This window comes from Equus caballus, chromosome 16 (genome assembly GCF_041296265.1).
Source record: "Equus caballus isolate H_3958 breed thoroughbred chromosome 16, TB-T2T, whole genome shotgun sequence".
NCBI classification, from domain to species: Eukaryota; Metazoa; Chordata; class Mammalia; order Perissodactyla; family Equidae; genus Equus; species Equus caballus.
Genome location: NC_091699.1, coordinates 42,404,948 through 42,419,394, shown reverse-complemented (window position 1 = coordinate 42,419,394; position 14,447 = coordinate 42,404,948). Strand labels below are relative to the sequence as shown.

Below are 14,447 nucleotides of genomic sequence, written 5' to 3'. Positions count from 1 at the left end.
AAATTGAATATAGAACATACACAAAGGATAACACATTATGACTAAGTGAGGCTTTTCCCAGAAAGGCAAGAACGGTTTAATATTAAAAAATCAATCAATGTAATTCATCATATTAACAGAGAAAAAGAATAAAATCATGTGATCACTTTAACAGATGCAGAAAAATACCTATTCAGCACTTTAAAAAATCTTCCAGCAAATTAGGATTAGAAGTAACTTCGTCAACCTGATAAAAGGCATCTATAGAAAAAATCAGCTAACATAATATTTAATGGTGAAATATTGAATGTTTCTCCCTAAGATTAGGAACAAGGCAAGGATGTTCACTTTCAGCATTTCTATTCATATGTTGGATCTAAGCCAGAGTAATAAGGCAAGAAAAAGAAATAAAAGTCATAAAGATCAGAAAGGAAGAAGTAAACTGTCTCTATTCACAGATGACATGATTTTTCATGTAGAAAAGTCTTAAGAATCTACAAAATAGCTAGTAAAACTAATAAGGGAATTTAGCAAAGTCATAGTATAAAGGTAAATATACAAAAGTCAATTTAATTCTACATATTAGCAGCAAACAATTAAACATATACCTATGCTATGATCCAGCAATTTCATTCCTAGAAAAATGAAAACATATGTCCACAAAAACACTTGCATGAGAATATTCATAGAAGCTCTTTTCATAATAGCAAAAACTGGCAACTAGGTGTTTATCAACAGGAAAGTAGATAAACTATGGTATGATTATACAATGGAACATAACCCAACAATATGAAGGTATATATTACCAAAATATGCAACAAAATTGATGAATCTCAAAAACATTATGCTCAGTCAAAGAACACTTATGCAAAAGAACACGTTCAGTCTGATTTGATTTATGTGAAGTTTTAGAATAGACAAAACTACTTTATATTGAAAAAAATCAGAAAATAGGGGTGGAGGTGGGGACTGAATGAAGAAGAATCAGGAAAATTGGGGGTGACGGTAATGTTCTATATCTTGATGGGGTTTGGATTATACAGATGTACGCATTTGTTAATACTCATTGATATATACTCTTTAAGATTTGTCCACTTCATGGGGCTGGCCCTGTGGCTGACTGGTTAAGTTCACGTGCTCTGCTTTGATGGCCCAGGGTTTCACGATTTTGGATCCTGGGCATGGACCTAGCACCACTCATCAAACCATCCTGAGGCAGTGTCCCACATGCCACAACTGGAAGGAACCCCAACTGAAATACACAACTATGTACTGGGGGGCTTTGGGGAGAAGATGGGAAAGAAAAATATATATAAAAAAGATGTATTCACTTCACTATATATAAAATTTTATCTATAAAAGTGTAAACAAGTATTGAACCAAAGTTAATAATATGCATGCTAAAGAGTTTAGAGGAGAAGTATATTGATATCTACAACTTACTTTAAAATGCATAAAAAACAAAACAAATTATGTGATTATTATTAGACATTATTCTACAATTGTAGACCAACAGAATTTTTAATGCAATAGAGTTTTCTAAGATGACAGAAATGTTCTATATCTGCTCTATCCAATACGGTAGCCATTAGCCACACGTGGCTAGTGAGTACTTGAAATGTGCTAGTGCAACTGAGGAAGTGAATTTTAAATTTAACTTCATTGTAATTTACTTAAACTTAGCTAGAGGTGTAGCCAGTGGCTACCATATTGGATAGCACAGACAGAAAACACTTCCATCACTGCAGAAAGTTCTGCTGGACAATGCTGGTCTGGAAGTACAGAACAATGCTGAAAATAGTGATGATGAAAACAGGCATCCTTGTTTTGTTCCTCACATGAGAATAGTGTTTCACCAATAATAAAATGTCTACTGTTGGTTTCTAATAAATGCTATTTATCTAGAGCAGTGTTACAATGAATACAAACACAAAATATCTATAGTACATCATAACCTCTAAGGCATTTTAACATATTTTTATTTAATCCTCTCACAAATCCTCCACTATTTTGTAGCTGAGAAATCAGAAACTGAGAGTTCAGTTGTAATTTGCGGAAGTCACCAACTAGCAGGTGAGAGAGCCTTGACTCGAATTTTCTATCTCCAAATTCTCTGTTCTTTTGATTTTGTCAATTAAAGGCCACTGTAATATCTTCACTAAAGATCTCACAATATAAACATCAAAGTGTACTGATCAATGTGAAAACTTGCATATGATATATCATCAATTATCTTTCAACACTTATTTTGATATGAGAAATAAAAGTCTGACACATTGACACTGAAGAGAAGAGATTCTCAGAATCATAAAATTGGACAGTCTATATCTTAAACATCTATATGTATGAGATGAAGTAAAAACTGAGAGGTTTATGTTTTGTTTTAGTAACTTGTAAATCCACCTAGTTTCGAGAATTTATTTTCTAATTGTGTATGTCAATTATGACCTAAATTATTAACATCAGGAAAAATGCCCAGTCTTCAGTGTTTTGGCAGAGATTTTTTATAAATCAACCATACAATTATTACGCTCATGCTTTGTGAGCATAATAAGAAAGAAAATGCAATAAGCAAAGTTTGAATGACATTGCCCCTTTCTTACTTTTGCATAGGAATTACACTGCTCTATTTGAGATAGCATTTTAAAATATTAAAACGTGTTTTCTAAAATAAAAGTTTATTGTTACTACCGTACCTTCAATGTCTCCCAGAACAATGCCATAGTAGACATTCAATAAATATTTGTTGAATGAGTGAATAAATGGATGGATGATGGATGGAACTAGCAAGAGGTGACATTTGAATACTGAACAATGTAATGCTGTGACTTTACTATCATTGCCATTGGTTTTTAATGTGTAAAGGTAATCCCAGTTTTCTATGAACTATGTATGTATCACTCCAGGGTAATCTACAGATTAGAAGACATTATGGCATTCTGTAACTAAAATCTGTTTAAAAAGTGAGATAGGGGATTCATTTTAAAAATCTGAGTTTAAAACTTAAAAATCCTGGCCATCACACAGAAGATGTTAAATAAAGGTTTGTTGAATAATTTCACTTTATAACATTTAAAAAACATTTTAGCCTTTGCTCTTTTAGAATCTCAAGAGTACAGTTTCATATTTTTACATTTTCAAATCAGTTAAAATCATCTTCAGTGAAGCATAGTGCCTTGTACATATCAGGCCCTTGATTTTAAAAATTTGATATAAGGGGCTGGCCCCGTGGCCGAGTGGTTAAGTTCGCGCGCTCCGCTGCAGGCGGCCCAGTGTTTCGTTGGTTCGAATCCTGGGCGCGGACATGGCACTGCTCATCAAACCATGCTGAGGCAACGTCCCATATGCCACAACTAGAAGGACCCACAACGAAGAATATACAACTATGTACCAGGGGGCTTTGGGGAGAAAAAGGAAAAGAATAAAATCTTTAAAAAAAAAATTTTGATATAAAATCATCTGAAACACAGATGCATTCTTATTTTAAAAAGATTCATTCGGTATCATAGTTCATAGAGTAAAATGTGATAGTCTCCTTCAATTCTACCCTATTTCTACTCCCCAACCTACTGGCTACCACTACTAACAGTTTAGTGCTTCTCCTTCCTGTCTTTTTAAAATGTTTTGGCATAAACAGGTGGATATACACACACATACTTTTATTTACATGGAGTCAGACATGTGTACTGTCCTGCAATGTGGTCCCCGCTTCCCCCCGCCCCTCACCCCCCAGCCATGCCAGCATGTATAGCTCTACTTCATTCTTCCACAGCTGCTTGGTGCTATGTCAAGTGGATGAACCATAATTTATTGAACTACACCTCTGATAATGGGCACTTAGGGTTGTCTCCAATTTTTTTACTATAACAAACATTATGGCAATGAATGTTATTTTTTGGTGGATGCTGCCATATTTCCTTCTAAGCAATCTTTATCAACGAACACTCTCATGCAGTCTAGCCTTGTCCTTATGTCCTCCCCAGAGTGACAGTGGGAACAAGACAAGTCAGGATAGGCTACAATTAGACTCCGGTTTTCCCCAGACTCAATATTCAAACATAAAACGGTTGAGGATTTAGGGCTCTGAGGGGCTCAGGTCTACACTTTAGTGCCATTTAATTTAATCATTGTAGATTGAATAGGAGTTGTCAGTTAACTGTAGAATCTGATTGTTATTTATAACATTGTTTCTGGGGAATAAATGTTATGGTTCTTATCAACTTAAAAACAAACTTTTGAATCACAAAAAACATTTATTAAACTCCAGCATATATCAGAGGGTGCACTAGGTACCCAGGAGGTGAAATGATTTCTGCCCTCAAGAAACTCACTGCAAGAAGATAATAATTAATATTAATTTTGTTAGGTGTGATAACATGATTATAGTTACGTTAAAAAAACACAAACTACCAACTTTACTTAAGACAATGTTAATTTGCCCACAGTTTATGATATCTCATATCACTAATTAATTCAGCTTACCCAACATTTGTTAAATCACAATCTCTATTAAAGGTGTTTTTATCCAAAATCAGGATAAAAGTCAAAGTCCTCACAATAGGACACAAGGCTTTACACAATTTGGCCTCCTTTTCCTCCCTATTCCCCATCAGACTCTCTCCCCGTTTCCGTCCTCTCCTGCTACCCTGGTCTCTATGCAATTCTTAAAACAGGCCAGGCCACTCCTGCCTTAGGGCTTAAGGCCATCTGCCCTGGTAGTTCCTCTTTCTCAAACGCTTTCTCCCCAGATGTCCCCACCCTTACTTAAAGTTCTTGTTCAGATGTCACCTTCTCAATGAAGCCCACTCTGAGGAGCCTATTTAAAGTCGCAACTGCACCCTACCCCATTCTCCCTGCTCTGTTTTCCACAGTACTGATCACTTTCTAATATACTATACTTCCAATACTTCTTATTGCTTCTTATTGTCTTTCTTTCTCCCCACCACTCCCACTAAACTGTAGCTCCCCAAGGGCAGAGATTTGTAATATTCTGTTCACTACCTAACAAATATTTGTTGAATGAAGACAGCCATTTCCTGAGGTACTTTGAATCCCAAAATTAAATTCATAGCACCATCTAGTGTTCTTGGAAGGATGTGCTGATTAGCTCAGACTTATGTGCATTAGCCATGGGATAAACAGTATTGGTTTAATTAATTCTCAGTTACTCTGTTTTTTAATGCTCTCTGTGGTTCTCTAAAAATTAAAATGTTTTCAAAGATTAAACAGTCATAGGACACATTGACTTCTCTAAGAGCAAATTCTCCACTGAGCTGCCTGTTGCTCCCCAGAATTCCTGTCGGGGTAGGAGTGTCATGAAGGTCTTCTGTCTTTTAACCTTAGGGTATCTCCCCTCCCCATTACCAAAAAACAAAAAACAAAAACAGGGTAATAGCTTTTGTTGTTGTTTTTTTTTTTTTTGAGGAAGATTAGCCCTGAGTAACATCTGCCACCAATCTTCCTCTTTTTTGCTGAGGAAGACTGGCCCTGAGCTAACATCCATGCCCATCTTCCTCTACTTTGTACGTGGGATGCCTGCCACAGCATGACTTGACAAGCAGTGCGTAGGTCCACACCCAGGATCCAAACTGGCAAACCCTGGTCTGCCAAAGTGAACCTGTGAACCTAACCCCTGCACCACCAGGCCAGCCCACCGTTGCTGTTTTGGCACCTTTATCTTTTCTCCAGAATATCAAAATACATACTTATTGATTTTTAAATTTTTGTTTTGGCCACAAAAAGTCCCCGAATCAAACTGATAAAACGCTAACAAGGGTAATGGTAATATTGCTTAAAACAGTATGAGGATTCTCTAAGATAATCAGCACAATCTTCTTATTTAGAAAATATTGGTTTGTTTAGAAATGATAAAAAGGGAAAAATGAAGAAAATGAAAGCTGCCTTAAAAGCATTAAATATTTAACTGTAAATAATGAAAAGAATAACTAGCTAATTTTTATTGAATGCTTATTGTACCCAGCACTATTCTGAAAACTCATTCATCATCTTCATAACCTTATAATGTAGGTTCTCCATATTAAGGCTCATTTTTCAGATGATGGAATGGAGAAACAGACAAGTGAAGTAACTTGACTAAGGTCACAGAACTAGGAAAAAGTGGAGCCAGGATTCAAAGCCAGCTAGGATGGCTCCACAGTCCATGTCCATGAGCTCATGCCCACGCTTTCATCCACCTCCCACAGAAACAGGAAAGATGCTGCTTTGTTTCAAAGTTCTTGGCCTGGCCAAAGAAATTCATATACTAATATCTTCTTCCAAAAAAGGAATCAAGGCAACCATAAAAGAAACTAAGGCATATACAATATTTTAGAAATAAAGTTTTATTCTTTTTATAGTTAAAGTAGAAGCTACAGAAATTGCTTTCATTCTAAGGATGCTGTTGCAAAGAGCAGAAGCAACATTAATATCACAGTCAAAGGCAGAGGATAGTTTGCAGTGCCACAATGAAGAATTCGTTGGTCCTTTTTGCAACCTCTTTTTGCAACCACCTCCTCAGAACTTTTGATTCTGTCCACCAATTGCCCAAAGCTTCCCCACTACCTCTACCACTGGCTCTAATGTTTTAAAGTGGTTGGAAGGGACTCAATTTCCCAAATTACCAATAAATACACTAATTTCCTTAATTTGGTTTATCTCATCTGGATGTTAAGAAAACAATTGAATTATCTGTTAAAGTGAATCCCATTAAGGAGAGTTTTATTAGGTAACAGGTAGAACTGTTTGCGTTATACATTGTATTCTTAAAAGGAGTATGAATTCCGCAGAATTTCAGAATGATGGAGACTTTCAGAGGATATTTCTGAGTAGGAGGCTCCCCAGGCTCTCCAGGTGATTCTGGAAATGGTGCCCCTCTCACTGTCCTCAGCTGGAAGCTAGAACTCCTTTCCTAAATGTTTACTTGACTCTTCAAATTTTCTAAAACACAAGGTTATCTGGGGGAAGCAAAATGGTTATTCTCCACATTGGGTAGAGCTTTTCAATATGTGCTTTGAGGACTACCTGCTTTGGACTCACCTGGGGAGATTCCCACCCCATCTCTGACCAATGGCATCAGAATCTTCCAGCTGGGCTCGTGAATCTGTATTCTAACAACCCGCCCCAGATGACTTTTACGTGTGCATGAGTTGGGTAACCACTAACCTAGGGGGATAATTTTGAAAAGTAAAGCACCAGTGTCATTTGGGTTGTTGGATTCCTTCCTACTATAGACCACAGACTAGAACTTAAAGGAGTACCATGTAAAAACCTAATTAGAAGAAGATCAAATATAATTTTAGGAGACTAATAATTATCAAATCTATTTACAAGATTGTATGTCCTTTTGTTGTAAATTATATGTGCGAAACATCTCAATGAATTATATGTGTGAAACATCTCAAAGAATTCTTTGGTGGATGTTGTTTAATCCTGCCTTGCCTTCCATAAAATTAACCAGCTCGCCAAAGTTTTTACTATGCTACCCACACAAGTCTCCAGTAACCCCTGAGGCACTCTCTGAACAAGCCTCATTTCCTGTATGAAAGGACCTCAGTTTGGTCAACTGTACAGAACTGAGGTTGATTAGACCTAAAGTGGTTACCAAAGGAGATGATAATTCTGCAGTTTTAGAATAGGAAATATGATCATCTTTTCGGATGAGCAGATTGTACAGTAACCTAAAGCTAGAGGATCCAAATAGAAGGCCTTTTAAGATCCTTTCTAGTTTTATAATTTGACTAAACTGCCTCTCCATCCAGTTGAATGTCAACCTGTTTTTGTTTTGTTTTTTAACCAGCCGAGCCCGGCAAGAATTCCTTGCCCCTCTCTGATAATATAATAGTCTCTTGAGATCTTTTACAAAAATCCAGGTCAGATGCACATAACATACAAGGAAGGAAACCATTTAACTTGATGATAATACCCTACCCAGATAATTCAGATACCTAACAGAATTTTTCACTCAAATTACTTGGTTTGGCCAGGTTAACTGGCCAAACCCCTTCAGTTTCACCATATAATTGCTTTCTTACACTTTGTTTTCTTACTTCTGTTTTCACTTACTCATTCTTATCAATTGCCATGACCTTTCTTCTTCACTTATAATCTGAATCACAACCTTCAACCAATGAGGTCATGTACCTTGAAAGTCTCCCTTCTTTAGACCCAGGTTGCATGCCACTGTGCTGACGGAGTAGAAAAGAAATATCAAAGGGCAGAGTAAGGTCGCTAGGATCTGTACAATGCTGGGTACATCTAAGCAGCTGGGAACCAGTAACATTATGTAAGAACTGACTCCAAACCACCTTTCAAAGACTAGAGATCTCTTCCAGAGGGTGACCAGTTGATAAACACTCTAAGGGGAGAGCTCTTATTTAAAGCTTATAACACTAAGGATAATTCTGTGAAACTATATTGCAAGTCTACCTAATAAAACTTTTCAAACCTGATTTTATCCAACCTTCAAGAGCTCATGGGAAAATCTAGTATTCTAGATTAAAAGATGTAACTTCCATTCCTGGTACTGTATTTTGATTTGTTCCAGTACACCTGTAGAACCAGGCAACTAATAATCTATACTCGGCATTTCTTCTATTTCTTGAATGAAAATAGGATGGATTGGTGGGATTAATGGCTAGATTTTTAGAAGCCACTGGTGATTTTGCCATTTTCCCTGTACACTGACGAAAACTTCCTATAACTCTACAGAGAAATAAACGAGTCAGTGTGAGGTTGGGGAAGACGGGCAAAGAGGCAGGTGTTCTAATCCAGATGAGGTTCTGGAAGTAGAGCTTTCACTTTAGAGGCTGAAGAAGCTATTTCAAGCTTCTTTCAAAACTTTTTCACCTGACAGAAATGCTAATTAGTTACCAACATACTTAACCAATGTACCCTGACTTTTCAAAAAACGTTTTCAATGGCGACATAAAGAAATATAGAAGTCTGAATTGCGGCGTGCTAGTCCTTCCAGGCCAGTAAGAATTGATGAATCGGCCACAAAATCACGTGTTTTTAACTGAATATACTGAAATCCAAGTGCCGAGAAAAATTATTTCGAGTCCACGGTCCACGAATTTACCGGAAAATCCTCTTAAGAACATAATGTAGGATCCCACAGACATCTGAGTTAGCCGGCACCATTCTGCTGCGGGTGGGGGTGGGGGAGGTGGGTACTGGACGCTTCGGGCAGGGTTGGGAAGGTTCTAATTTGAGGATACTAAAGAAAGACGCCAGCCGTAGAGCCTCTTCCAAGGTCTCCGACGAAAAACGTGGCGGAGACGTAAGACCCTCCCGAATTCCCCAGGCTGGTCCTCACTCGAGGCTCTGGTTCTCGGAGACACACGCCGTGCGGAGAGACAGACGTTCCCCTACCATCTACCTCCCGACGCGGGCCCACACAGTAGGTGCTAGCTGCGCGAAGGCCGCGCCGCCTCCGCCACCCCCGAGGCCGGCGCTCGCCACGGTAACCTCCCGGCCGGCCCCGCCGCGCTGACGGGCGTCGCCGCGAGCCAATGGGCGCGCCGGGAGGCGGGGCAGGGAGGACGAGGGGGCGGGATTTCCCGCGGGGCCGCTCGGCGCCTGGTTAGGGCGGCACGGGTGGCGACGGCGGCAGCGCCTGCGAGAGAGGGCGGGCCCGGGTCAGCTGCTGCAGGCGGGCCGGCGCGTCTCTTGCCGCCGCCCTCCTTCCGCCACGATGCCGGGGATCGACAAGCTGCCCATCGAGGAGACGCTGGAGGACAGCCCGCAGGTGAGGTGCAGGCGGCGGCCGGGGAGGGGGCGGGGCGGGCCGCCTCCAGGCCTTGCGCCGTCGCGGCCGCAGGTGCCCGCCCCGGCCCAGGTGGGCTTCGCCGCCCAGCGCCCCCGCCCGTCGCGGGCCGCACCCCGAGCCGCCGAGGCCGGGCCGGTCGCCCGAGGCCCGCGTGGGCCTGCGCGGCTGGGCGGAGAGCTGCGCGCCGACTCTGGAACGTCGGCGGGCGGCGACCGAGCCGCCGCCGCCTTGGTTCGTGGGCCCAGCGTTCACGCACGCGCGCGGGGCTCCCTTGTATTTGACCAAAGGTGCGTTTTTATCGCCGTGAGGTGAGGTAATAAATCCTGATCTTGGAATTTTCGCCCCGAAAACCTCTTTGGAGAATAAAGCCCGGTAGACTTAATAATTTCTGAACAAGCTAGGGAAGGAAACGGATAGTTTTCATTCGGGAGATGCTGAAAGGCTGTTGATTTGCCCGTGTGGGGGGGTCATCGGCGAAGCCCGTCGTGGGTCCCGGAGCCTCCCCGCCGAGTGTGCCTGGTGTCGTGCCGCGACTGCAGCCGCTGTCACTCGGGCTGTGCGCGGCGGGTGATGGACGGCGGCCTCGCGGCTCCAGCTCGTTGCAGACTTGGCCCTAATAAACTCATCAAAATAAAAGCCCTATGTTTTGTGTTCTGTGCATTGGGGATGATGCTAGTGGGGTTGCTCTAGCCTCAGACAGTTGAGGAAAACGTAACTGTTAGGTTTTCAATACTAAAGAATGAAATCAGCAATATTAGTGGGGGCTGTAACTTGCGTTGAGACACTTCATCCCTAAGCCTGTCTTTTACACAATAATTTAAGCAATTTAAGACGATGTTGTTGATTGGCTACCACTTAGAATGAAGTAAATTTTCTGAAATGCTCATTTAGAAATAGAATTGCACGATTTCATGTGTCGTAACTGTTTGGTATGGCCCCCAAAATTAGGAGGAATAGGCTACATCCCCGTCTTCTGGATGACACATCTGCCATGGATTTTGTGCCAGTTTTAACTGCAGAGTTGAAATTGGGCTCTGATTGTGGAATTGATTTGTTTTTTCCTGCTGAAAGTTATCTTCGCATACCAGTTGCCTGCTGGTAATTTACTCTTATCAGCCTCTACTGACACACAGAAACCTACATCTTGGCTTGTCTTGACCGCCAGAATAGCCAGTTCAACTTCTTAATGATTTCTATAGTATAAAGTTATAAGCTGTTTGTTTCAGATGTTTTGCAAAAATGTTGTGGGATGTATTGGTCAGGTTCCCTGTGTCATTTCACTTTTTTATTATGTTAAGACTCAACAGATTGCCTTGCTTTTCTCCTGTTATCTGGCCTGGTTTTTATAGCCGGTAAAGACTACACAGCTCAGAACGGGTTGACAGTGCCCCACCCAGGACTTCTGAGGAGGATATAATCTCTTGACTTATCTATTTTGATGAACTTTTCACGCAAGAATTTACAATTTGAGCATTAATTGTGTTTTTTTACAAGCGTGTACTGTATTAGTATCAGTTTTGCAGTAATTTTTAATGAAATAGCCACATTGGTATTCTTTCAATTTCTAGATGTAATAAATTTGAACTAGGTAATATTTACTTGGGAAAATTAGTTGGGACCACTGGGATTTAGAAAGGGAAGACGCTTGTAATTCTTACCGAGAACCTGTGGCAGGATGGAAAGCGCTGGATCTGGGATTCAGGATATAAGGGGTTTTAGTCTTCACTGCCACTTAGTACCCTTTGCTTTAGGGCAAGTTACTCAACTTCTCTGAACCTGACCTGTCATAGATAGTGAATGTTTTTATTTTTGTATCTGATTATAAAAACAGAGTTGTTTGCTCCAGAAAAATTGAAAGGTACAGAAAAGAAAACATAGTTACCTGGCATGCGCCCAGCAGCAAACCCTGTTAACGGTTTGCTTTCTTCTTTTTAGGTTTTTTTTCTCTTACACATTTTAATGTAATTGAGGTTATATTGTGCATAACAATTTCTATTTGGCTTTAACTTAACATTTTAGCTTAAGTATGTTCACATATTATTACATTCTGAATAAAAAAATTTAAAGATTGCATGTTTCCTTAACTGACTTAACAGTTGTCCTATTGTTGGACTTTTAGAGTTTTTCTCAAGTATTGCTTTTTATGTATAGGGCTGAGATTAATGCTTTTGGGCATAAATTTTTGTTCTCATTGGACTGTTTATCTAGGGTAGAGTCCAAGAAATTGAGTAATGAAGAGCATGAAAACTTTTAAAACTCCTGATATGGCTAAGTTTCTATTAGATCATTTGATTCTAGTCAAAAGTAGCCTGCCAGTTGCTATGTAAAAAAGTTAGAGCCTGGGAACCATGAAAGACTAACTTGAATTACAGTTATCCTTTTTTAGTCTTGGTTTACAGTAACTAAGTATTAAAATAGGGGGAAATTTGCAAGTCTAAATCCACCTATTGGAACATAAACAGCTTTAGAGTTATCTTGCCCAAACCATACCATTCTGCAAAAGATCATAGCATCTTTTGAGGCAGAAAATTTTAAGACTACACTAGATGCCTTGTCCATGCTTATATATTGTGTTAAAAATCAGAAACAAAATGACGCTTCCTAATTATTAACAGGTATGATCTTTAAAAAATAATTGATTTTGTGTGTAGATATATATCTTATCAATGATTCATCCGTGCTAGAACTGTGAAGACAAACTCCAATCCCACATGGAGGCTTGTTTCTTTGGCATAAAATGAAATACTCATAGATTATGAGACGTGCTTTTTTCCCCACATTTTAACATCACTGATATTGAGATGACCCTAAAAGTTGATAATGTTTTACTCGTAATCGGTTGCAGATGTACACACTTGATTGTTTCTCCTAGTGGCATAACTACCCAATTGTACCCTCTCAGTGTTCAGCCAACAGATCAGTTTAACAACCACTTGAAGGATGTATCAGTCCTGTGTGTTGTCTGAAAATATTCCTTTGACACCTGATGAGATGAAGCGAGTGCCACCATCGTACCTGCTGAATGGGTATTGATGGTTTGGAAGAAAATAATTGGGGGCAAAAGTGAAGCACTTCTAAGGAATATTTGTCACTTCCTCATGGCACAGAATAACATTGGCTAAGAAAACATGGATATTGATGACTTTTGTGTTAAAAAGTAACGCACAAGAGTTGAACTCTGAAGAAATTTTAGGATTGTATTAAATTTATGCTGCTTGTGTTTTCCTTTTTATGTTTATATGAGAGTTTTATATGAAATTCTATATAAAGATCTGCTTCCATAAATATAAAGTTTCAAGACATAAGCAAACCTTCAATCATAGCTTAATTGCCAGCATTGTTTTGTTTGTTTTAGTAGTATAAAAAAATGGTGCAGCTCTCAGAGGATGCCATCATAGGTTCAAAGAAATGGTACCCTATTGATGGTGTTTTTTGTAAGCTGCTAACTTTAAATGGTCATATACAGTGTTGAACTTGACATTAGCTTTAAATAGGGAACCTGTTTCAACCTCATTCAGGGCTGAGAAGATCTTTTAAATTTAGTTCCACTACAGCTTATTGCATAAATGTGTAATTCCTTGAATTCGAATGATAATTTTTGGGGAAAAAAAATAAAACTAAGTGGCAGGTTTTTCTTAAGAGTGGCACTAGCCAGGCAAGATTTCTTGATGCTTTCTTTTCTGCATCTTAAGACAGCACTTTGGGGGAATGGGAGTCGGGCACTAGAGCTAAAAAATAAAAAGATTCTGTTAGATCTCCATCTCTGGGGCATGGGGAAGTAGAGGACTGAGAATGTGGACCTCATATAGTGGCATAATGATTTCATGGGTTTTTTTAGCTTCCTCTTCTGAAAATAGGAAGCTAAAGAATAAGTTGATTTTTAAAAACCAACTTCTAAGGCTCAGGCATAAATTAACTATTTGTAGAATAAAAATACAAGGTCATCTTTTAGATTTTAAGCTACAGTTATCTCAATAGTTATTTTAATTTTTCCCATGCCTTTGGTATATAAAAAGCTAAGCATATCTTGCCTTGATACGCTGAGTTTCCTTATCTCTGATCCTTTTTATTGACCGTCTTAACATTTACTTACTGACAAGTTTTTCCCCCTTAACATGAAGATATTTTTTACATGCTATTTGGAAAAAAAAATGCCTAACAATATAAAAATGTATAAAGAAGAAGAAGATGAAGAAGAAACAACCTGAAATTCTGCACTCAGAAAAATCTAGTTAGCATTTTATAGGCCATGTTGGGGAGGGGTACTATGGTATTATTTTGGATTATGATGGGAGGGGTTTGGCACTACTAGAAGAGACCATAGAAGAAGAGAAATCATACTAAGTTATCCTGAAATAAGACATTTCAAATATTTAGACATGGAATACTGTTAATTTAGGCCTGAACATTTCTACTGATTTGTTTTCAGTTTAATTACAGACTTTTTAATTCATGAAAATATACCTTTGTTGCTCTTTCTAAAGTTTATGTGATGTAATTGGAAAATCCCTCTGTTTTAATGAAGTGAAATCGAGAACAAAGAACCCCAACATCTTGGCATTACTATCAAAGAGAGAGACTAGATTACAACTCAGTATTATTAGGGCTTTAATATCCTAGGAGTTTTCCTTTTTTAAGATTTTTAAAAATTTTTTCCATCTGATTTATGTAATGGTTAACATAAACATACTGCTTTTATTTT

General features: G+C 39.0%; 2 protein-coding genes across 3 annotated transcripts in view; one reads left to right on the top strand and one right to left on the bottom strand.

The window, feature by feature from the left end:
- The window catches only part of ASB14 (ankyrin repeat and SOCS box containing 14), a 61,149-nt gene that overhangs the window by 1,269 nt on the left and 45,433 nt on the right, over window positions 1-14,447 (bottom strand). The gene's annotated exons all lie outside the window — the stretch shown is intronic.
- APPL1 (adaptor protein, phosphotyrosine interacting with PH domain and leucine zipper 1) overlaps window positions 9,519-14,447 on the top strand; it is a 33,895-nt gene continuing 28,966 nt past the window's right edge. Inside the window, exon 1 of one of the 2 annotated variants that reach the window (XM_023620227.2) lies at window positions 9,519-9,724. In XM_023620227.2, the coding sequence (XP_023475995.1) occupies window positions 9,671-9,724 (54 nt within the window). In that variant the 5' untranslated portion in view covers window positions 9,519-9,670. Of the gene's footprint in view, window positions 10,033-14,447 lie in introns of both variants that reach the window. The other variant, XM_023620228.2, reaches the window with a different exon arrangement.